The sequence below is a fragment of the Eleginops maclovinus genome, chromosome 7 (assembly GCF_036324505.1).
Source record: "Eleginops maclovinus isolate JMC-PN-2008 ecotype Puerto Natales chromosome 7, JC_Emac_rtc_rv5, whole genome shotgun sequence".
NCBI lineage: Eukaryota > Metazoa > Chordata > Actinopteri > Perciformes > Eleginopidae > Eleginops > Eleginops maclovinus.
Window position 1 is genome coordinate 26,574,571 of NC_086355.1, and position 25,096 is coordinate 26,599,666.

Below are 25,096 nucleotides of genomic sequence, written 5' to 3' on the forward strand. Positions count from 1 at the left end.
AGATGAAACACAAAAGGAGAAAGTAAAGAAAGTGCATTCTATCTGTAAGAAAGAAGTAGCGGAGGTTAGAGCGTTTGGAGAGCGAGGTGCAAGAGGAGTCATTTCAGGAGTGGCTCTTGGGGAAAATAAAGAGGAAATGAAGAGAAACATTAAAGGAGGAACAGTGGCTAGTTTTAAAAGATTGATGGCAACGCGGGATGGACTTAGGGTTGAGAGTACGTCACTATTTTTGGAATTTAAAGAACAGAGATTGCCTGAGAGAGTAATGATAGGCTTCATGAGTTTTTACGTCCGAGAGTTTGTTCCTCCCCCGATCAGATGCTTTAAATGTCAGAGGTATGGCCATGTAGCAGCAGTGTGTAAAGGTAGTCAGAGGTGTGGAAGGTGTGGGGGAAATCATGAGTATGGTCAGTGCGGGGAAGAGGTGAGAACATTTTGCAATTGTGGCGGGGATCTGTTGGAGCGTGGACCTGCTCTGCGTGTTCTTTTGAATGACGAGGAAGCGTTCTTCTTAAATTGAACACAATCAGCTTTAATAAAGTAAAAACAATAAGACACAGGTTACAGAGCGCTCTGGGCCACACTGTCCCTACACACAACAGAGAGTGTCAGGGCACGAAGTCTGACAGACTATATTTCCCTCAGCCCAGTTTTTATACATGTTTGCAAAAAATAGACAGTTAGGGTAGTGTTGATCTTTTGGGCATTGTTCCAGCTTCTCCTTCCGTCTCCCGCGTTCAAAGATTGTTGCTGCCTCTCCCACGGTGTCATGCCATGCAGCCGGTCTGTAACTTCTGCGCACCAGCTGTTGAGGGGAAAAAATATTTTTTGCATATTTTTTTTTAAATCAATGTCAGTTTTACTTAATAGTGTGTGTGCCTACATGCAATTTAAATCATTTAAACAACATTTCCACCAACTAACACTCATTAAACAGTGAATTTCCACTGACAGACAGTGTATCATTCTCTCATGGGGCGATCGGCAAAGTGCCCCTGACCGGCAGCTAAACAGCCAATCCGGTTATGGTTGCTAGGGGGAAATTATGAATAATTGGCCTATCAACGTCGCCAAATTTAACGCCGGTGGGGCGCTGGAAATTTAGCCCCAACTGCTACGTAAAATGCGTGAAGGTTTAGGATTGTTGTAGCTACATAAGGAGCCAGTGATAGTTTTTTTTCGTAGTGCGACTCCCAGACTCTGTCCTACGCTACGTGGGGAAAAAATACGCGCGACGACGAAGAGAGATGATGGCGATGGCGGTGACAACTGGAGTTCAAGAGCAGCTTCCACCAAATTCGGTGAAATCGTTAATAATATACCCTTTTGCGAGACGGACGACGGAGGAAAAACTTCTCGTTAAGGAGCTGGGACCCGACAAGCCTGAAATCAGCATTTCCCAGCAAATCAAGCTGAAAGATAAATCTTACAAACGGAGTTTTTGTCGGAGCTGGTTCAACCATAAGACGTGGCTGGCAGGTTGTGGAGCAGCCAATGCACTTTTCTGTTTCCCCTGTATCCTCTTCAGAAGTGACAAATGTGATTCGACTTGGACAAAGACTGGACTAACTGACTTAAAACACCTCTCTAAACGGATCAAGAAGCACGATCGATCCAAAGTTCACATGGAAAACTGCGTAAAGCTAGCTGTGTTTGGAAAGATTAGCATAGCAACGCAGCTCGATGATGGGCACCGCATCGCTGTCAGAAGGCACAATGAAGAGGTAGATAAAAACCGCAATATTTTATCTCAGATCATCGATTGTGTAAATTTTTGTGGTGCTTTTGAATTAGCAATGCGGGGACATGATGAAAGGGATTCCTCAGACAACGCCGGAATATTCAGAGGTTTAGTCAACCTAATGGCATCCATTGATCGGGACTTGAGGGAGCACCTTGAAAATGCGACCGTATTTAAAGGCACCTCGAAGACCGTTCAGAACGAGCTCCTGGACTGTATGCTGGCAGTTCTAAGAGAAAAGATCGTGGATGAAGTGAAGACAGCTGAGTTTTTAGCTATCCAAGCGGATGAAACTACCGACATTTCCACGCACTGTCAGCTAGTCCTGGTCCTAAGATACATCGATGGACACAACAACATACAGGAGCGCTTCTATGAATTCATCAAGCTACCCAACAGCTGTGCGGATTCAATAGCCGGTGCCTTATTGGAGAGCCTGCACAGCATCCTTCCTGAGGGACAAAAAAATAAGTTGATCGCCCAGGCATATGATGGGGCAGCGGTAATGAGGGGTGCCACTGGAGGAGTGCAGCGAAAGGTACAGGACATCTATGCAAACGCTCACTACATTCACTGTTATGCCCATCAGTTAAACCTGGTAATGCAGCAGGCGACCTCCCACATCCCTCAGATCAGTCACTTTTTCACCGACATGGGGGGATTTGCTTCTTTTTTCTCAAAATCGAGCAAGAGAACGGCAGTGCTAGATGAGCTGGTGGCGCACCGACTTCCAAGTGCATCCTCAACACGTTGGAACTTCAACAGTCGTGCAGTCAACACAGTCTATGAGCACAAGAATGATCTGGTGAAGTGTTTTCAGACCACCCGGAACAGTGAAGCATTTGATGGCCAAACGAAGAGAGAGGCTGGAGGCTATGTGAGAATGCTGGAAGATGAAGCTTTCTGTTTTTTCCTAGCCTTGTTCCACAAGATCATGCCACTTGTAGACATGCTGTATAATCAGCTCCAGAAGAGAAACATCGATGCTGTCTACATCGCAGGAATCACCCAGGCATTCATGAACCGCATGCAGGCTATCAGGTATGTTAAATGCATTATTATGTAGCATAGCCTAATTGTTAATTCTCTGCATATATTATGTGTAGCCTTAAATGCTTATATGTCATCTTATTCAAATAATTAATTTATTTGTGAAGTTTAGATGAAATATAATTGCCAGTAATTATAACAACCTTGGGTTTGGTTAATATATCCCTAACCAGTTTTCTTATGCATTGGATCAGGGAGGCTGTTCCTAATCTGGCTGAGGATGAGGAGTACAGGGGACCTGTTCAGGATCCACCCACAAAGAAACGGAGAACATTGGGAGAAGACACACAGCACCATTTGGCACTAGAGGTAAGCACTTGCTTACACACACACACACACACACACACAGAGGAACAGACACAGAGAGGAACAGACACACAGACACACAGAGAGGAACAGACACACAGACACACAGAGAGGAACAGACACACAGACACACACAGAGGAACAGACACACAGACACACAGAGAGGAACAGACACACAGAGACACACAGACACACAGAGAGGAACAGAGACACACAGACACACAGAGAGGAACAGACACACAGAGACACACAGACACACAGAGACACAGAGACACACAGAGAGGAACAGACACACAGAGAGGAACAGACACACAGAGAGGAACAGAGACACACAGACACACAGAGAGGAACAGAGACACACAGAGAGACACACAGAGAGGAACAGACACACAGAGAGACACAGAGAGGAACAGAGACACAGAGAGACACACAGACACACAGACACACGGAGAGGAACAGACACACAGACACACAGAGAGGAACAGACACACAGACACACAGAGAGGAACAGACACACAGACACACAGAGAGGAACAGACACATAGAGAGGAACAGAGACATTATCAAATCTAATGAATGCTCGCCACTTGATATAGTAGTCCAGACTCAAATGTATCTTGTCATTTGACGATATCTATGAATAATTACAGTTAACCATTTTGGTTTATTACACAATATAGGCTAGCTATTCAGAACATTGATTGTAGTGAGACATGTGAAGACCTAATTCTTTCCCTTTTTTAAAATTGTATATTATCGCATAGGTATGTGACACCATCATGAGCCATTCCAAGGAGAGGTTTTCTTTCACCAAGCACCTCATCAGCGCCACACTCTTGCAAGGAGACTTGTTCCAACAACACAGCAGAAAGTTCCCAGATTCAGCACTGGAAACCACGGTGGAAGCCTATCCCTCATTGGACAAGGCCAGACTTAAAACAAAACTGTCCCTGATCTACGAGAATGAGGAGTTTCAGAGTTGCAAAGGTGCACTGGCTCTCTATCAGGTTTTGATGGAAAACAACCTTGGAGAAACATTCACTGAAACTGTAAGACTTCTCAACATCATCATCACAACACCAATGACAACATCAGAGTCTGAGAGGTGCTTCTCTACCTTAAAGAGGATAAAACTTTCCTAAGGAACACTATGTCACAAGATCGGCTCAACGCTCTGGCTATGCTCTCCATCGAAAAGAAAATGACAAAAGACATTCCTGATTTCAACACCAGGGTCATTGAAAAATTTGCCTCCCAAAAACAAAGACAAGCGAAATTCTTGTACAAATAAAACCTAGAAAGAGAGAGAGACAAACACGCACACAAAGAGAGGAACAGACACACAGAGGAACAGAGACACAGATGAACAGAGAGGAACAGACACACAGAGGAACAGAGACACACAGGAACAGAGAGGAACAGACACACAGAGGAACAGAGAGGAACAGAGACACAGAGGAACAGACACACAGAGGAACAGACACACAGAGGAACAGAGACACAGAGAGGAATAGACACACTCAGAGGAACAGAGACACACAGGAACAGAGAGGAACAGACACACAGAGGAACAGAGACACACAGGAACAGAGAGGAACAGACACACAGAGGAACAGAGACACAGATGAACAGAGAGGAACAGACACACAGAGGAACAGAGACACACAGGAACAGAGAGGAACAGACACACAGAGGAACAGAGAGGAACAGAGACACAGAGGAACAGACACACGGAGGAACAGACACACAGAGGAACAGACACACTCAGAGGAACAGAGACACACAGGAACAGAGAGGAACAGACACACAGAGGAACAGAGACACAGATGAACAGAGAGGAACAGACACACAGAGGAACAGAGACACACAGGAACAGAGAGGAACAGACACACAGAGGAACAGAGAGGAACAGAGACACAGAGGAACAGACACACGGAGGAACAGACACACAGAGGAACAGACACACTCAGAGGAACAGAGACACACAGGAACAGAGAGGAACAGACACACAGAGGAACAGAGACACACAGGAACAGAGAGGAACAGACACACAGAGGAACAGAGAGGAACAGAGACACAGAGGAACAGACACACAGAGGAACAGAGACACAGAGGAACAGACACACTCAGAGGAACAGAGACACACAGGAACAGAGAGGAACAGACACACAGAGGAACAGAGACACACAGGAACAGAGAGGAACAGACACACAGAGGAACAGAGACACACAGGAACAGAGACACACAGGAACAGAGACACACAGGAACAGAGAGGAACAGACACACAGAGGAACAGAGACACACAGGAACAGAGAGGAACAGACACACAGAGGAACAGAGACACACAGGAACAGAGAGGAACAGACACACAGAGGAACAGAGAAGAACAGAGACACAGAGGAACAGAGACACAGAGGAACAGACACACAGAGGAACAGACACACACAGAGGAACAGAGACACACAGAGGAACAGAGACACAGAGGAACAGACACACACAGAGGAACAGACACACTCAGACGAACAGAGAGGAACAGACACACAGAGGAACAGACACACAGAGGAACAGAGAGGAACAGAGACACAGAGGAACAGACACACAGAGGAACAGAGAGGAACAGACACACAGAGGAACAGAGAGGAACAGAGACACAGAGGAACAGACACACAGAGGAACAGAGAGGAACAGAGACACAGAGGAACAGACACACAGAGGAACAGAGACACAGAGAGGAACAGACACACAGAGGAACAGACACACAGAGGAACAGACACACAGAGGAACAGAGGAACAGAGACACAGAGGAACAGAGACACAGAGAGGAACAGACACACACAGAGGAACAGAGAGGAACAGACACACTCAGAGGAACAGACAGGAACTGACACACTCAGAGGAACAGACAGGAACAAACACACAGAGGAACAGACACACTCAGAGGAACAGACACACTCAGAGGAACAGACAGGAACAAACACACAGAGGAACAGACAGAGAGGACCAGACACACAGAGGAACAGAGAGGAACAGACACACACAGGAACAGACACACAGAGAGGAACAGGCACAGAGAGTGTCTTTTATGTTTATTTTACATTCAATGGGCAATATGTAATAATATTATAGTATGTAATTGTAATATAGTTGTGGAGAATGCTTTGTTGTTTCTCTCAGGCTGTGACATGCAATGACAACTGTATGGCACTGATGCTGTTTTCTCCAAGTAAATGCATTTTTCCTTGAGAGAGGGTATTAAAATAATCTGTTTATGTAAAAATTTTGAAAATAACTTGGTTCTAAATTCTTTGTATATGTTACATTTTAATAGGAAAGTTCTGTTTCATTCTCTCTTCTCAACCCACACTCACTCATTCACTCACTCACTGTTGATTTGTATAGATTCAGCTGAAATCATACCCTTGTTGTTAATTTATCCCTTGATTGTATTGTATAGTATTTGATAGCATAAAGTCTAATATAGCTGTAAATTGTTACTTTTTCTGTGAAGCTGGAAACTGTGAAATTAAATTATTATTGTGGAACTGTAGTCATTTTCCGACTGTTCATTTGAATGCTTATGCTAGATTAGGCAGGGAAATCTGTTGGCACTCTAGCCCCACCAAGATTTTTTTTCACCAGCCGCCACTGGCTACAGCATCTGTGGACAGAGCATAACGACCTTGCAACACACCTCCTCCCCTTTTACCAGTTCCTGTCCTCATTCTTTGTTCTCTGTTGCCCTGTCCTCGACTGCCTCCAGCCCCCACATTTGCTGCTCTCCTTTGCCTTGAATGTGAGTAGCCCCCACCTTTGCTGCTCTCTTACTTTGTAGGTGAGTCCTCTGTCTGACCTGGTTTCACCCTGCTGCTCCCCTAAGCTTTGACCGCACCGTTTGTTATGATTCATACATTCTTATACAAGTAAGTAAATCAACATTAAAGTTAAGTAACACACTCTTGAGTAACACAATTACTAAGTATTAATCTGAATATAAGTAAATCATATTTCTAACCAAAACATTTAGCATGAACAACTGAATTTAACTACAATAGATCATACTGCTGCCTATGGGGGTTGTCGACTTGGAAAAAGGCTGTTGAAGTGCAGCAGGTGAGAGTAGCTAGGAAGCTTTCCTATGCTGATGCCGTGAAAGAGGTTGAGAAAGAGAGCAAGGAAACAAATAAAAGACAGAATAACATGCAGGGTGAAATCATGATTAATTCAGAACGTTTGGTACTGTTTATAGCCTATGTGATAAACTGTACTGTACCAAAAACAACACAGAGAAAATCAGAATCATAGTGAAGGCCGCTGCTAAGTTCCTAAATTTGAGTAATTTATCTTGGGAAAAGATAAGTGCTGATCTTAACAAGATAGACGAAGCACCTGAGACTATTCCTCCATCACCATTGACATAGTATATAGATAGTTGAAGAGTTTTTAGATGATAAAGAAGTTGTTTGTTTGAATGATGGTTCTTATACAAGAATTGATGTTGCAAAAGGTAGTGGGTCTGCCATAGATCTCTCAATTGCATCGCAAGCTTTGGCTAGTAGGTGCAGTTGGGAGGTGCTAAATGAGAGTACTTTTGGTAGTGATCATTACCCCCTGGTGGTCCAGTTGGAGATTGAGCTAGTAAGAGAACAAGTGGTAAGGAATGAGAGATGGATGTTAGAGGGCAAAGTGGGGATCCTTTTGGGTATTAGGGATGGTTTCAGTGTTGACCTCATGTGCCATGCAGTAACTAATAGCATAATTAGTGCTGCTGAGGTAACTATTCCTAAGTCAACTCCTGGTAGTGGAGGAAGAATGGTCCTTTGGTGGTCTCAGACATGTAATGGGGCTGTCAGAGACCGAAATAAGGCTTTCAAAACCCTAAAGCAGACCTTAAATTTTGAAAATGTAATTAAATGTAAACAGAGTGCAAAAAAGGAATATTGGAAAAAGTTTTGTGAGTCGATTGAAAGAACAACTCCAATTCAAAGAGTGTGGGGCATGATTAGGAAGATGAGAGGTAATGGGAGGGATTTTGAGTATCCAGTGATGATTGAGGAGCAAAGATTTATTACTAATAGTAAAGATAAGGCTGAAGCTGTAGCTAAGGCATTGGTAAAGGAAATTAGGAAATCTAACTCAGGAGGAAAGAACTGGAAGAGAAACAACACTAAGGAAATACAGAGAAGTTTTAAGCGAGGATGTAGGAGATGGGGAAATTCTTAATGCCCAGTTTACTTTGAATGAACTTAATAGTGCTTTAAAGAAGGTTGGGATGTCTACTCCAAGGAGGGATATGATTTGCAATGAAATGTTTGACAAGTTAGCTGATAAAGGAGGTAGTATTGAGGTTATTCATTAAGGTGTGGTTGGAGGGAGTTATTCCAGCAACATGGAAGCAATCTGTTATTGTACCCATCAGGAAACCTGGGAAGGACGCAAAGAATCCAAGCAACTACAGACCGATAGCATTAACGTCCCAAATTGGTAAGGTGATGGAAAGGTTAGTCAATGACAGATTGGTTTAGTGGGTGGAAACAAAAAATCTGCTTCACAACTATGGATCCTGTAGTTGTTCTAGAGAATTCAATCAGGAAAGCCCAGGTTAATAGAGAGACAGTTTTAATTGTATTTTTTGATGTGGAAAAGGCATACGACTTGATGTGGAGAGAGGGCCTTCTCATCAAACTGAGAGAGATGGGTATCAAAGGAAAAATGTTTAAGTGGATTAGTGACTTTTTAACTGGAGGATCATAGTCAAAATTAATGAAGCAGTTAGCAATCAATATGTAGTGGAGAATGACACCCCGCAAGGTAGCATTATAAGTCCAGTGCTATTCTTGGTTCTGATTAATGACATTTAAAAAAATATAGACAGATCAATTAATGTGGCACTATTTGCGGATGATGGGGCTATGTGGATGAGGAGTAGGAACGTGAACTATGTTGTCAATAACATGCAACAGGCAGTGAATAATGTTCAAATGTGGGCCCTTGAGTGGGGATTCAGGATCTCCATAGAAAAGACCAAAACAGTTTTCTTTACTAGAAGGAATATTCCCCAAGAGTTTAAATTGAATTTATCAGGTGTAGGTTTGGAAACAGTTGATTGTTTTAAATAATTGGGACTATGGTTTGACAAGAGACGTACTTGGTCTCAGGGGCGGATCTAGAAAAATATGCATGGGGTGGCAAGAGGGTGGCAGGAGATTTTGAGGGGTGGCATCCCCCGTCAGAAGTATATGCCTGTAACAGCTGAACTCGGCGATTACCATGTTGTTCAGCAAAACGCCTCACAAACTTATTTAGATCCAAAGCTTTAGAGCGTTTTGATTCTATGCTGAGTACAGCCAAACTTGACAGTCTCTTCTCTGTCATTGTAGACCGCAAATAACTCTTAATGATCCTAAGAGTTGAGAAACTTCTTTCACAGGATGCACTGCTCACAGGTAAAACTACTGCTATTTTACACAATCAGACAACTCATAAAAAACATCTTGGTATGGGTCCAAAAATCAGAGTGGTAGGACTTTTCCTTCTTCTTTCTTTTTAGTACTCTCCTTGTCTGATGTAACTCGTGTTTAAGATCCTCTATATTTGAATCATAGGCATCAGCCAATAAAATAACAGCCACCTCTCTCAAACAAGTAGTACTCGACGGATTTAGTGCCTGGACATCCTGCATTATGTTGCAATTTGTGTTAGAAAATCGTCTTTCTATTTCTCCAATCATCTTAGCCATAACTGGATAGTACACATTGATGCAAAAAGAGTGTTTGCTATCTGGAACTACATGCTGCCAAAGTGGAAGGGATTACACTACCTTGAAGTGTCCTTGTCATCTGTCTTGACCTCTTTGGCTTTCGCTGAGCTGTATCAGTGCTACTTCTTTCACACAAATCGAGCGTTTCACTCCACACTTCATCAAAAGAGGCTTCACTACGATATTGTACCAATGTCTCTTTAAGTGCTTCAGCTAGTTCAAATGCCTTAGCATAGTCCAATGGCTTAGAGTGGAGCATGTCTGACAAAAATGTATAGTCACTCAAGACCTTTCGGAACAGTACAAGGTATCCAACAAAATTCAGATCAATATGTGCCAATATCCCCCTAGCTTCAACAGCTGTTTGTGGATGGCTCTCAGAGACAATCTCTTCAAGCAGCTGTACTATCGCAGGTAACCTATCCATAACATTGCGACATGCTACATGCCTGCAGGCCCTACGTGTATCACTAAGCCTTTGGAATTCCCTTGGTGCACCGTCAAACATCTCCCGCTGCACTTCCAGCCATTTGTTGTGTACATAAGAACCAGATATGAACACATACATTCGTTCCAACAATGAGAAGACGTTTCCCGCATCTGTTACACTTTTGACAGAGTCTACTATGACTAAGTTTAAGCAGTGTGCACTGCAATGCACATAGAAAGCATTTTTGGCTATTTCTTTTATTTTCGCTTGGACACCAGCCTGTGCCCCACTCATCACTGCAGCGCCATCATAGCCCTGGCTTACAAGGTTTTGTTTATACTCCAGCCCATGTTTCTCAAGAAAACTTATAATCTTACCACTTAATGCAGCAGCATCCAGGCCTTCTGCCACTTCAAACTCCAGAAAGCTCTCGTGAACTACACCATTGTAATAGTATCTCAGAACCAATGAAATTTGCTCTTTTTTCTGGACATCTTTAGTTTCGTCTACAATAACTGCAAACTGCCTGCTTTTTTTAACCTCTTCAATGATTTCTTCCTTAACCATTGCAACCAAACATTCCAGTATCTCATTCTGGATTGTTTTACTGGTGTATGTTGCATTTTTAGCTTGCTGTTCAAGTGTTTTTTTTAAATCAGTGGATCATGGTTTCCCAGCAAATCTAACATAGCTAAAAAAAAACTCCCATCAGAATTTCAGCTAGTGTTTTAATGTAGTTTTGATTTTCAATCACCTTTTTCTTATTTTGCTCATCCATTATTCCCATCATTGGGGTATTTTTGTCACTCATTCGCTTGTTTTCTGCCCATGCAAACATTGCATTTACATGGCTTTCAGATCGGGCATGAGAACAGAAACCACTGTCTTTCATTGTGGCCTTTTTCCAGTTACGATACCCGTCAATTGAGGTGAAAACAGTCTTGGGGGCATCAGGTAAAGAGAAATATCTACAGGGGAAAGAATATGCGGAGTCTTTGGACTGTGAGTACTCAAGCCATGAATGAGTTTTGAACCAGTCCGTGCTGAAGCTCCTTCTGGCTCCTCCCTGAAGGGTCTTGGGGAAACTCCCCCGTTTCAGCTGGCTCCTCACACCTGGACTTGGATATGTCTAGAAGATGGGAGTAAAACATATTCAAACTGTAATAGAGCATTACTGATTACACATTATATCAACTAATTATAACACAATTTCTCTTCTTCTCTGTTGTGTTCTCCTTCCTCCTCATGTCCCTGCTCTTCTTCTCTGTTGTGTTCTCCTTCCTCTTCATGTCCCTGCTCTTGTTCTCTGTTGTATTCTCCTTCCTCCTCATGTCCCTGCTCTTCTCCTCTGTTGTGTTCTCCTTCCTCATGTCCCTGCTCTTCTTCTCTGTTGAGTTCTCCTTCCTCCTCATGTCCCTGGTCATCTACCTTGTCACTTCCCTGTCTGTCAGCTTCAATTTATTTCCTCTTTGGTGAGAAAAAACTTGCAATGCCACCCTTCCTCTTCATTTCTATAAGATTCAAAGTTAATTTATTATGTTTTCTTTTAAATTACTGGTTATCATTACGAATAATGGTGTTCAACTTAAAATTGAATGCTGTTTGAGCAAATGCATGTTGTTTTCCCACTTACTGTGTGCTTCAAATAACTGCAGCTTGTGGCCCAATCTTTCCCAATCCAAACTGATTCCTGAAGATCCCAAGTTATTATTGAAAGGCAGAATCGGTGTGTTTAGCCTTGACCAGGTTGTACATGTGTAGAAGTGTTCTTTTAGTGTCATCAGTGTAGTATACATCCGGTTACAAAAATAAACAGTTTCAAAATAAAATGGTTTTCAAAAAAGACAGTGTTGTAGTTACACATAATATTGATTTTTATTCCTTACAACATCCTGCTAAATGACTGATAATATAACATTTTTTCATGAATTACATTTTTTTTTAAAACAAAAGCTGCTAGCCTTACTACGTTGCACAGATCCAACCCCAGACCTAGCTAACATTACACGCACAGTAAGTAAAGTTACTGATAATAACGTTACTCAACCGGATTTGTATCGTTTCAAAATCAGCATTAACGTTATGATTCACATGGACATAATCTAACTTCTCTCTTTTCTGCAACTGGAACACATTAAGCTTTGCTTACATTTCACAGGAGAGACCTCTGAGCTTCTCGTCGCACTCCCAGAAAAGCACACGTAAAGTTAGCGTTATTGTTGTAGTTCCAAAGCATTGAGGAGTTCTGAGAAGTTATTATTGATTATTTTTCATTTTTTCATAGATAGTTGATCAGTCTTACCTCATTCCTTCCGTCTTCTTGGGTCCGAATGCTTCCCGTTTCGCACCGTCTTCTGCTGCATTTACTTGCACTCGGACATTAGAGATTCTCTCGAATAGATGAGCAATGAGCCACAACTTTTCTTTCAAATCAACGCTGCCATCTGGGGTGGCAACCTCATGCCACCCCGGTAGATCCGCCCCTGTTCCCACTCTCATCCACCTACCCCCGCCCCACCCCCCTCAACACTGCAGCCACTCACAGTGCGCTGCGTCAACTTCACTCCAGTTAACTCTCACTTTCTGTTCAGGAGGTTTCCCTGTTTCTTTGTCCCACACACAGAGCAGATTTCACCTCTCTCATTTGTGGTGTCGTATCTCATTTGTTAACACACTTTCGTGTTCAAGTCATGGCTGATATCCCAATAAATAAGGTAAGGATTACTGAAGAATACGAAGGCTTTGCTCGTTAGACTGTCGGACTAATGTATTGTTGTTTATTGTCAGATGGTGAGTTCCCTAGAAGAAGATGGTGGAGAACTGGAGGGGGCTAAGAAAGAGCTGGAGACCTGGAAGGTAAGAGGCAAAATACTGAGGCCCACAGCATTCAACCCTGTCCCGTGAACAGAGCCTTACGTTCCGGGGGCCGCGAAGGCACCATATCTGATCCGACGTGTTTTCGCGTTCAGGCTGAACAGATAGGCCAGTTTATAGAGTTAAATGTCATTGACTCTCCTGATACTATGAGAGATACCAGGCCTCCTGTAACAGCTGTCTGGTGTTTCTTAGCATATTGCTGCTTCAAATACATTTGTTGCGCAAAAATAGTTTAGGGCTACAAAACCAGTTACTTTCACTTTCATTTACGACTTTCTTATTGTCACTGTAGGCCTGTAGCAATGGGCTGATATACAGCTCCTGAACAAAACTGGATTAACTGGATCCAATACTGCGCATTATGTCTCTGGTGAGCTGATCATTGCTCAAGTGCTGGAGGACACCTATGACGTGCCGCATCCATGCACGCTCGGGTTATGTTACCACCATTAATAAACACTGAGTGCAGTTTAAATGCAGAGGATTACATCATTCAGTAAGTGGGAGAGTTTGACTGTCAGCAACATCAATATACAAAATGTGATTACTGAGCGTTGGGTTTGATAGGAGTTTCATAATGTCCACTTTCCCTGAAACATTAATACTATTAAGTAATTCCCAGTGTTCAAAAGCCCCAACAATCATAATCTTAGTAAGTAAATTATGATTTCACAAACAGGTTATCAAGACATGCCAAGGCCAATGATGAATAAAATTGCATATGAATGCGTTCTGTCATTGGAGATGATTCCCATGCCTCTAACACAGTGTATAGACATGGTGTTTACTCATGTGCATGTGTTTGTTCATCAGGTAAACACCCTGCTGCTCTCCATCCAAACTTTACCAGGAAGGGGATTTTATTTTTGAAATTATTTTTGAGAATTCCATCCTGCCCCTTACCACAATAATCATTTGAACATTTAGTAAGGTAAACATAATAACAAAAAAACATTGCTGTTGTTTTTAGGTTAACAGAAAAGCATCAGCAACAAACTGGAAAAAAACGATTGATATGAATGTACACTGACTCTTTATCACAAACTAATACTTTTACTGGTATATTTTGATGCCAAAACCTTTTTCTTTTTAGTGCATAACATTTACTTGTAAAATGATGTTTTTGCAGTTTTTACTACTAGTAAAATATCTGAGTACTTATTTGACCACTGGCAGTTATTGTGTCTGTTGTGTAAATGCTAATATATTCAATAGCATATGCACAAGGAACATAATGCTTCTACGATAAAATAACTCCTGTCTCTGTCTAATGGTTTATTTAAGTACTCATGCTAATCGGCCGAGCCTAGTGGAATAGACAGAAAAGTAGAGACCACATTATGAAACGGATACAATCATTCAACCAAAAAGGGTCTTTATCAGCTCAAAGGGAAAAGTGAACTGACTTATTAAGACAATTAATGATGAATATTACAGCATTATAATCCTCCTTATTAGCCTGAAGGAATTGTCTGAGAGAGACACTGACAGGTTTCTTTCACCTGTGGCTGACACTGGAACACTCTTTGTTATATATACAGCCGCAGAATAAAGTTAGAGACCACTTCAGCATTATCATTTTCTCTTGTTTTATTATTTACAAGTGTCTTTGAGTTAAATTGTTTTTCATTATTTTTTATTGTGTTCTCTAAACTACTGACAATTCTTCTCTGTGTTGGAATTCAACAGACACTGGAATGGCTGCCATACATAAAGATTTAAGAAACATTTGAAGTGGTCTCTTACTTTTTTCTGGAGCTGTACATTGTATATTGCAATTTAGCATGTTTTCTATGAAAAGAACAAAATATGTACTATGGTTCAGCGGAACATGTCAAAGCGGAAATATGGATCAAAAGGAGGGGCTATATTCATTTTACAGGACAGGTGACCTGGGTCTGAACTACTACTGCTACTGAGGTTATACGTTGAAAGGAAAGAAAACTTTGAAGGAAAATAATTATTAAAAATGTTTACCTCATCAACAGTTCTAACGTGTAGCCTTTTTTCTTGTGCTTGCATCCTAATTGATGAGTCATCAATAAAGCAGTTTGGTGTTTATGGTCATTAGGCATGTGTGTTTGTTAATTGGTTCATCATCACATAATCATGTGTGTAGCATTTTTAATGGTAGTGTTTTGGAAATGGCAAACAAATGAATATGTCAGATTACTGTCTTACTTAGAGAACTGTGTGCAGTGTCTTGCAAAAAGTTCCAAGTTTAATTGCAAACTCGCTGCAGAGCTGAAAATGTGTTCAGTTTTGGAGACTTCAGCTGAGATTTTGCTCTTTGAATGTCAGTTTAAATTCTTATGCTTTATGTGTTATTTTGCATTGGGGAACCATCAGGGCCTTCTAATACCTCTCTGAGGTCCTAAGATATTCAAAAAAGAAATATTTTTTATTAGTTATTCCTTAAATACTTGGTTTGATTGTATTTATTCATAATTGGACAACCAAGAATTAAAAAAAAAAACCCTGAAGAAATAAACCCTTCAAACATGCCTATTCAGTGTCTGTTGGAGTTAAATGAAAGAAGCCCATTTGGCCTCTCTGGAGTTACTGAGAAGATAGGAGCTGATTGTGGTCCAGCTATAGTAACTCAACGAGAGAGTAATGTCAGCGACAGTAAAACTGACCAATCATATATTCCCTCTAAATGGGTGGGCTTTATTATCTGCCCACTTTCAATCTAGGGGGAAAGTATATAAGCCTTCATTTCTATCGAGAAGGAATTGCTGAAGTCTTTAAAAGCAAAGGATCAGCTGCATTACCCTGCCATCAACTACTTCCTCCAAAAGGACAGGAGGGTGGACTTTCTGTTTAAGTAATTTGATCAACAAGTGTAGGCCAAAGTTATTTTCAATGTAGGCTGCCGTGCCGCCTTGATTAATTTTGCCTATAACCATAATTAGCCGCCGTGCTAGTTTGACCAACATTTTCTGTTTGTGTTGTGTTCCAAACGCAAGGATCGCTGTTCATTGTTGCCTGGCTGTAGTCGGCTTGTCACGATAGGTGTTCATATGAAAGGTGTAGTTATGGGTGATAGAGGGGGGCAAGTCATTCATGCGTTTTGCACCCCGGGCTGTTGTTTCAATATTCCGCTGAAGTACGCATGTGCTTCAGCTTTTATGATGATATGATTATTTGTTATTTTTAAATAAAACATTTTGTTTAATAAACAAGTCGTTTTTCTGTAAAAACTCTTTCTCTCTGCGTTGCATTGATAAGGCTCGACTAGCGTCTTAAGGCTGGAGGCTTTATTTTTTTTCGACGAGAGCAGAGTGCCTAGGTATAAAAGTCACTGCTCGCCACCGCAATTTTTTTTCATTTAGTTTGTTATCAACTGAAAACCCTCTTTAAAAACTAAATACAGCTTGTCATCTAAGAATAACTGCTTCCTCCTGTAACAAACAGCAAACTGTCCTCTGTGTCTTCTAGACTAAAGCAGAGAAAGCTGATGATGTGAAAGCCAGGTTGCTCTTGGAAAAACTGAATGAAGAGGAAGCCAAAGGCACGGCCATGAAGGAGTGTTTGGATTGTGCGGAAAGAGAAAAGGATTGTGATAAGGAATTCACTCAAAGCATGAGAGCAGTCGAGGTACAGTACAGGCTGTGGGAAAGATCTGGCAAACGACAAAAAAACAAGGACCTCAATTTTCACTTGATTTATTCACATAGGATGAAATCCTGAATCTTGGTAACCGCAGACAGGCTTTGCTGGACAAACTGAAGAGATGCCAAACTGAGCTGGAGGCCAAGAGGGCCGAAACCACCAAACTGAAACACAAATTTAAGGTGGGAATGAATACAGTCAACAGACCTGACTACACCCACCTGACACTGCATCGATTTCAGCGTATTGATTACTACCAATACAATACATCTTAATAATATAATAATAGGTTGAGATTTTCATAAATGAAAGTCAAACAATGATAATACATTCATTTGGTTTAAGTTATGCAACTCTGAGTATCATGTTTCCCCACCTGTCCAGATCTACGCCCAGATTCCAGACACAGATGTGAACTTCCGGAGTCAGTATCAAGAGCAAATAGGGGATGGCAGTGAGCCAATCAGAGGACGGTTCCTCATTAGCCAGAGAGCCTCTGTGCGTCTGCAGGGAGGACAGGCCCTCATCACCTTCGAGGAAGAGAAAGGTACATGCGGCTGAGCTCTCTCACTTTTCATTTTAATAAATAAAATAAACGTTGAAGAGTTCATCTGAAGTATATGTGTACACAAAACTGTAACTCAACCACTGGGAAACTAGAGCTTCATCCTTGAATCCACTAGGATAAATGCTTGTTCTCTGCCTCTCACATATAGTTAGCAGCTAGAGATTGTTTTTGGTTAAAATCAGATTAAATTGATTTCTTTGACAGTTAAAGACTTCACATTAGACTTAAAAAATGGGATGGATATTTTAGAAAAATTATGAATTGAGAAAATAATCTTCAAATGAATTGTTAATCACAAAAATGTTCAGTTGCACCCCTTAACGCAAAGCGGAACAAGTAGTTGAAGAAGAAATAAAGTAAATAAACAGTAGTAATATTGCAATCAATCATTTATTTTAAACCTCCTACAGTCACCTACGTTGAGCATTATACTGTAGTACAAACAAAGCTATAAACACACTGTGTTGGCACTCTGTGTGAGCAGGACATTTCGCAGATGCTCTATCTGAACACCACCTCACACACTGTACCTTGCCATCTTCAATTGCTTCTTCAGGATAAAAACAAAACACCCTTTTGTTTTGGTTATGGGTTTCAAAACATTGTGGGACTGTATCAGTAAAATACGGCCTCACTGGATAATTATGTGTGCCAATGAGTCCCAAGACTAACTGTGGACCTGTCTCTGTCTCAGTGGCCTGTCAGATCCTGAAGATACCAAAGTGCTCCGTGTCCTGTGAGCACAGCAGCGTGGACGTCAAACCAAAAAGAATAACTATGGATCCTGCTGTGAAGTTTGAGGTACACTGATAAACACACTCACTCATAAATTACCTAAAGTCTTTAGGCCTTAGGCTTTTATTTTTAATATTCTAAGATTTTTACTTTTCTATGGTTCTGTTGTCGACACAATACACTCAAGTTAAAACATCTTATTGATATTTCTTTTATCTTGTTTTTATTCGCATTGCATCTGATATTGAGGTAATCTTAAAGCGAACCGAAAGTAATCAGGCTACGTTACTTTTATATTTGAATACTTATAGGTTACTGATTATATTTTTTTAGAAGTAACCCTCCCAACCCTGGTTATCACTGTGTGTGTGTAAACCACAGATGGTCTTTACACATGTAGTGATAAGTGTTCTTTGCAGTGTCCATTAAAAACTCCCTTAATAGTTTTGAACTGTGGTCAATGTAGGTCCTCCTCGATGTTTCCAGAAAGGAGGTCAATGTTCACAACATCCCCACTTCCATGCCAGAGGACAGAATGAAGGACCGCCTTGAGCTGAGTTTCTGTAGGCCAAGCAGGGGAGGGGGGGAGGTGGAGAGGGTGGAGTACGACCAGAACGCTGGGTCAGGACAAATCACCTTTCTCCACCCTAGAAGTAAGTCTCTGCTGCCTAATTTTCCATCTGAGTAAAAACAGTATCTCATTAAAATAGTTGGTTAACATATTATTTAAGCAAAAAGAGTAAAAAACAGTTAAAAAAGAAATGATGAAGCAGGATAAGGCTCACAGGATATTCACAATCCTGAAGAGAGAGAGGGTGTTCTTACCTCTCACTGCTCTGTGTGTCTTTAACCTTGTGACCGCTGTCAGCTGGAATAAATACAACGTTCTGTGCTCTCCATAGAGATAACAAATAATATTCAGAAAGTATTCCACAGTGTTTTGTAAAGGAGTAAGTCTAATGTGGTTTCTTTGGCCACCATTGATGTTAATTTCACCGGACTTCTTTCTATAGATTGATATGAGTGCACATGGTCCCTTAATCTGAGAGTCCTTAGCAACTGTTTGCTATGCTTAGTCTGTAATCGCGGTTAGGGTTAGGTTAGGTCTGTGGTGGCAAAAGTCCATAGGGACTTAGCATGGGAACTGGAAGGTCACCAGTTCAAGTCCCGGAAAGTCCAAGTGCTACCGAGGTGTCCCTGAGCAAGGCACCGTTCCCTACACTGCTCTCTGGGCGCTGTGCATATGGCAGCCCACTGCTCCTAACACTAGGATGGGTCAAATTCAGAATGTAAAATGTCCCCTCTGTGGGACGACTAAGGGTTCCTTCTTCTTCTTTCTTTCTTAGTCATTTATACTTTTATGGTAAACCATGAAGCCAACCTGTTCATTAAATGTACCATGCCATCCTAACCTTAGGGTAACAGCCTAGAATCATCTTCTCCTGTGTGTGTGTGTGTGTGTGTGTGTGTGTGTGTGTGTGTGTGTGTGTGTGTGTGTGTGTGTGTGTGTGTGTGTAGTTGCTGATGGCCTGGCCCTGAGAGGGACATACCGACTGGATGTGGATTCTGAAGTGAACGTGCAGGTCGGACCAGTTTACAGTCACCAGCTGCGCAGGTTCCAGGTGAGCAGGTTTGATGGAATATTCCATCAGTGTTTTCTACACCTCCACTCTATCATGTCTGCATCTGTCCTCTGAAAAGTGTCTGGAATATTTTTATTACCACTGACCTACCATATAACTTTTTATTCAGGTCTTTTCTGATTCATATTTAAGTCTGGGGAAATATTGTACTTTAGTCTTTTAGTACCAAATCTAATTTTATGAAATAAAAGATAACAGCCAGGTTTAGCTTGGATTCAGTGGGACTTCTGTAAAGCATCTCCTCACCTGACTGATGGAGAAAAAGATGAACAAACTGATGTTGGTGCTTCCTTTAGACCTTTTGTGGCTCTCCCAAGCGAACTGTCCTACTCGAGGACATTGAGGACAAGGAAGAGGAGGAGGACCTGCAGGACCACCTGGAGATCCACTTCCAGAAGCCCAGTAACTACGGCGGGGAGATAGAGAGCATCAGATACCTCTCGGGGGGCAAGGCTCTGCAGGCCTTCTTCTGTGAGGACCAAATGTAACTCCTACATTTGCAACATTTGCACACGTCTGTTTTTAAGATTGTTTGGAATCAAAAAATCATATTTGTAAAATGATTGATTATGGTTTTCCTGCTGAGAATAAGATGAACAGATGTTGTGAATGAATCTCTGTGCATTCAATAGAGGGTATGCACTTCATAATAAATCATATCATATCATACATTAATATCACATGGTGAAGGGTGTTGAGATTGTGTTACAGTAACGCAACATACACACGGTTCCGTTCCGTCAACGCTTGCCGGAGGGCATATCTGGCGCTTGGGGTTAACGTGACCGGCAACCACTCACATTAAACTCCTGCCTGGCTCTGGACACTCAAAACAAAAATCCCACTTTCTAGAGCTCAATTATTCCATATTATTATATGGATTTATATGATGATTTATGGCATTAATGTCTATGGCGCTATTTTATGCAACATGCCATGCTAGCTTAATATACTGGATATTCCTGCTAGCTGTCCATTCAATGTTAAAACGAAGTACGCTGGATATAAACTCCCCAAACAGGCAAATACACACCAGTTTCACCCACTGTCTCTGCCAGCTCCCTCCATGCCTGGTTCCTCCTGTTTGTGGTCTTACAAAACCGGTTGATTCCCTACAGTTATTATCATTTTTTCCTCCATTTCTTGGTAAATAAGAAAATGAGTCGAGCTATGGCTCTCCCGGCATTTTTACAGCCACGCGATTTGACTGGCTGGCACTTCCGTCAACGCTTGAAAAGTTCAACTTTTCTCAACTTTCGAGGCGAGCAACGGAGCCGACGCGACGCAACGGAACCACAATGCAGTTTGGCGACGCTTGACGTCACCCCAGACAAAGCGAATGGGGAGGTCCATCAAGTGTTAACGGAACGGAAACGTGTGTACCGGCCGTAAGGCCTAGTCTGCATGTAGACTGGTATTTGTGGCAAATAAAAAGAGTCTTTTCTTCTCTGAAGCATATTCAGACCAACAATGAAACCGTTCAGAACGTGACACAGACACTTGGACTCAAATGCGCGACTCAAAAGAAAGTTTTAAAGTTCAAAAAAGGTCTTTATTTGTGATAAGGCAAAGTAAAAAAATCATTTATAAGAGGATGAACGTAAAAAAGCGAACTGTAAACTTGAGAACTAAATAAACTATTTGGAAAAGGACTATATATACAAGAGGTAATGAGAAACAGGCGGCAACAATCAAGGGAGGGGCTGACAATCACATTGTTAGGTAGACACACAAGGGCAGGAAGTATCTGAAATGAGAGGGAAAGGTAAGTACAAAATAAAACAGAAAGTGCAATGACAGGACAAGACACGGTGAACAGAGATACTTGACTAAACATAATTCTAACCAGACTATGAACTAAACATGAAGCATATAAAAGGAACCTGATTTACTAACTATACATGACATGAATAAATCAAGAGACATGACGGGATGTTACAGAAACACATGACCACAGAACATTTAAAATTTAAAATTAACTCATGCAGTGGATTAAGCTCATCCACACTATTTTTATTTTTTAATAGGTGGTCAACTGCTCAAAAATGACAAGTGCAAATTAATCAAATAGTGTAAAAAACATAATGCTAATTCAGGAAGTATGCCGAGCATGTATTGGACCGCAAAATAAACATAGCACAAAAAGTAAGGAAAATAATTTGTGTTTGGTAGCTTATTTCTTTGTTGTAACAATGCTTCTTGGCAATGAATCTAATACCGTTGGAATGCCTGTTATTCTCCTTTTTAAATTATCCCACATTTGTGAGGGAAATGCATTTGTGGGGTGATCAGCAGAGCTGAGTATGTGGGTTGCACCCATGAAAAATATGCCAAATCTCCTCTGACAATGCCAAACTGCAGGTGAGCATGTGCCCTTCTACAGGGGTCAGTTGGCGTCTGCTCCAATAATGTATTGTATGCCGTGAAGTGGGCGTCCAAAGGAGACAGAACCCCAACAAGACTGTTTCCTCATCCTGTCAGCACTTGGGGCAGTCTTTTACTGATTTGCAGTCAAGGTTTGCACATTGGAGTCAATCCTCCAATCAACCAAACAAGAGTCAACAGCAAAAAGATTTGGCATTTTTTTCATGGGCGCTACCCACATACTCAGCTCTGCTGCTCATCCCACAAATGCATTTTCCTCAAAAATGAGGCACCATTTACATGAGAAAATCTGGCTTTCCAACACTATAAGAATATTGCCAAGAAGCATTGTTACAACAAAGAAATACTCTACCAAACAGAAATGTCCTTACTTTGTGTTCTATGTTTAGTATCACCAACAACTCATTTACCTGTCAATGCTTCCTTGAGTCAGATGTGGCCTTCTTGGTAATGACAGTATAGTAGCAGCTGGGAGGAACAGCTTTCACTGAGCAGTAATTGTGTTTCCCTTCTCTTCCTATGAACACAATATGATGGAGAAATATCCACCCAGTGAATTCATTCTTTATATGTATAATACAGGAAGTGAATCTTAACATGACACAAGTGGGGGAAACATTTCAAAATAAAACACACAACACAAAGACATGACAGATACGAAACACGGATAATGACATTGTACAAGACACAACAGAATTAACAACCAAAAAGAAGAAACCTCCTTCTAAAAGATGGGTTGGGATATGGTTCAGTCCCCTGATTATATGGAATGTATCATAGTTAATGTGTAACCTAAGGAAATAAGGAAAATTGTGTATAATCATTTTTTATGATCCATATAAAAATCTATGTTGTGGAGATTTCAAAGTTCACAACCTATGGGGTGGCCATCACAGAAATAATGGAAGAATTGCTGGAGGAAAGATCATCGGTCTGCTTTAATGATGGTTAAGATTAGATGTGAGAGGGAAGGTTTTGTGTTTTGATCTTACATTCACGTTAAATAGCATAGTTAATGCATGTTGGTGGTCGGTCATTAATACATATACCATGGATGTGATGAATACCCAATACTGACTATGGTTAATACAAATGTCAACATACAAAAAAAATGTTTGATAACCAGGGGGCTTCCTAAAGCTGACTGGGAGAAGTTGGGATATGTTTTGAGGAGTCAGCACACTTGCCAGCGTCAGGAAGAAGAATAGAGGAATTCCCAAATCAAGCTAAGCAACATGCGGCAGATATGAGTATTCCTATAAGAACAACCAAGGCTATGAAGAAACTGGTGCCATGGTGGAATCAGGAATGCAGCAGAGATTTTGAAGAGTGAAAACGATGCATTTAGATATTGTACAGTAATAGTATCAAAGAAAAAGGACAGCTGCTCGTAGGAAAGTCACTCAACAAAAATAAACATGGAGAGAACTCCGTTCCACCATTGACAGAGGAGTACGGTTAGGTGATATCTTGTCTATGTTTAAGCACATCAGTGGGAAATGGAAGTCTGTTAAAAAGAGACTGGCAGATATTTTAGGAAGGACATCTGTTTTATCTAGCAAAATATTATCGTTTCAGTGCATAGTGGTGAACACCTCGATGATATGCATAGACAGCAGTAACAGCAGTTACTGATAGGAGACGAGACAGGGTCAAGACTTGATTTGGAATTTCCAATGTCTGAACTCAAATTAGACTTACAAGGTACAGGATATATAGTCAGAGGACAATACCGGTTATGCTAAACCATGTTCCGATAGAAACTGTCACTGAAAACTCACCTAAAATGTAAGTTTTATTGGTTGATTTTAATAATGTGATCACATGTTTTACTTTACCAAAGGGAGTGATATATGTTGTCAGATTGACACTCTCGCTATCTAGAAGTATCTGCCAGAAACCACTTGCGGTATTCAAAAGAGAAAACACCTTTGCACCTGCAAGCTTGGGTAAGATGTCAACTATGGCTTGCAGGACATATTCCTCTCTTTTCACAGCCATTTTCAGCTTTTTCTAGTCAACAAAAACCTTGTGGCTGCTCTATGTTTTTCTAGGTAATAGCAACTATTGGAGCAAACCACTCTGTTGGCTCTTTATAGGGCTGCATCACTCCAATGGCTACCATGCGGTCAATTTCCTTTCCACTTTAGGGTCAAAGGCACTGACACACGCCTGGTTGTACTCAAGTATGCTAAAGCATTCTATTTAGGGTGATTTTGATTATCTTTATCTTTAGCTTACCAATATTTGTTTGCTTTCAACTGCGATGTGTTCAACACTTATGACATACACTTTGAATCTGAAACGCCTCCCCTATCTTACAGTAGTAGCAGTATAATGGCCCATAACGTTCAGTTTATCACCTGGGCCGTCTAGTTAAGTCATTTGTTTTCTCAGCCGTGGCTTATTTCTTAGCTGATTAAAAGTCTCTAGTGATATGACACTTGTATCTGCCCGAGTGTCAATTGTAAAGTCTATTTCAAAACCTTGGATGGGCAGCTTCACTCTCAATTAGATTAATCCACATCTCTGATTTTTCCTAGAAATAGTGCTTGGCCTCCATCTCCATGGTTCAGCTAAATTCAGTACAGTTACACAGCTACAATATATACAGTCTCAAACAATTTGAATTCTGTGGTACAATCCCTGCAATGGAAAAAATACTTATAAGCAAAGACTCACTAAAATTAGTTAGTTTAGTTTATTGGTTAAGTTGTCATAGACCATGTACTGTACATAAAGAACTTAAATCTCAAAGAGATAAAATGCTTTGTACCAGATTATAGCAGCTGCTAATTTTCATCTGCAACCCCTTGGCACAGAATACAGCACAAACAATTCAACAATAACATTAACACATAGGACATCACAACAATTTTCATATATGCACACTAAAACTAATACACTTCACATAAAATGTACATTTCTGTCTTCAAAATAAAAGTCTAGATACTAAATAATTTAAATAAAATAGTACAAACGATACGTG

The 25,096-nt window shown here is 41.1% G+C and overlaps 1 protein-coding gene and 1 long non-coding RNA gene across 5 annotated transcripts; one reads left to right on the forward strand and one right to left on the reverse strand.

Moving 5' to 3' along the window:
• Nucleotides 1–533: 533 nt before the first annotated feature.
• On the reverse strand, nucleotides 534–12,748 carry LOC134867221 (uncharacterized). Of its 4 annotated transcripts, XR_010166131.1 has the most exons (5): nucleotides 12,587–12,732; nucleotides 12,434–12,468; nucleotides 11,918–12,021; nucleotides 11,039–11,413; nucleotides 534–805 (listed from the first exon to the last, which is right to left on the reverse strand). It is a non-coding gene; the product is annotated as an uncharacterized LOC134867221 (long non-coding RNA). The 4 variants fall into 4 exon arrangements; XR_010166132.1 differs by lacking the exon at nucleotides 12,434–12,468 and having other exon boundaries at nucleotides 12,587–12,748; XR_010166133.1 differs by lacking the exons at nucleotides 11,918–12,021; nucleotides 12,434–12,468 and having other exon boundaries at nucleotides 12,587–12,744.
• A 39-nt stretch (nucleotides 12,749–12,787) lies between these two features.
• Nucleotides 12,788–20,397, forward strand: nmi (N-myc (and STAT) interactor). Its single transcript, XM_063887623.1, has 9 exons — nucleotides 12,788–12,998; nucleotides 13,072–13,140; nucleotides 16,603–16,761; nucleotides 16,842–16,958; nucleotides 17,161–17,323; nucleotides 18,039–18,145; nucleotides 18,546–18,732; nucleotides 19,598–19,701; nucleotides 20,019–20,397. The coding sequence occupies exons 1-9, from the start codon at nucleotides 12,975–12,977 to the stop codon at nucleotides 20,208–20,210; spliced, it is 1,122 nt and encodes a 373-aa protein (XP_063743693.1). The 5' UTR covers nucleotides 12,788–12,974; the 3' UTR covers nucleotides 20,211–20,397.
• Nucleotides 20,398–25,096: the final 4,699 nt, after the last annotated feature.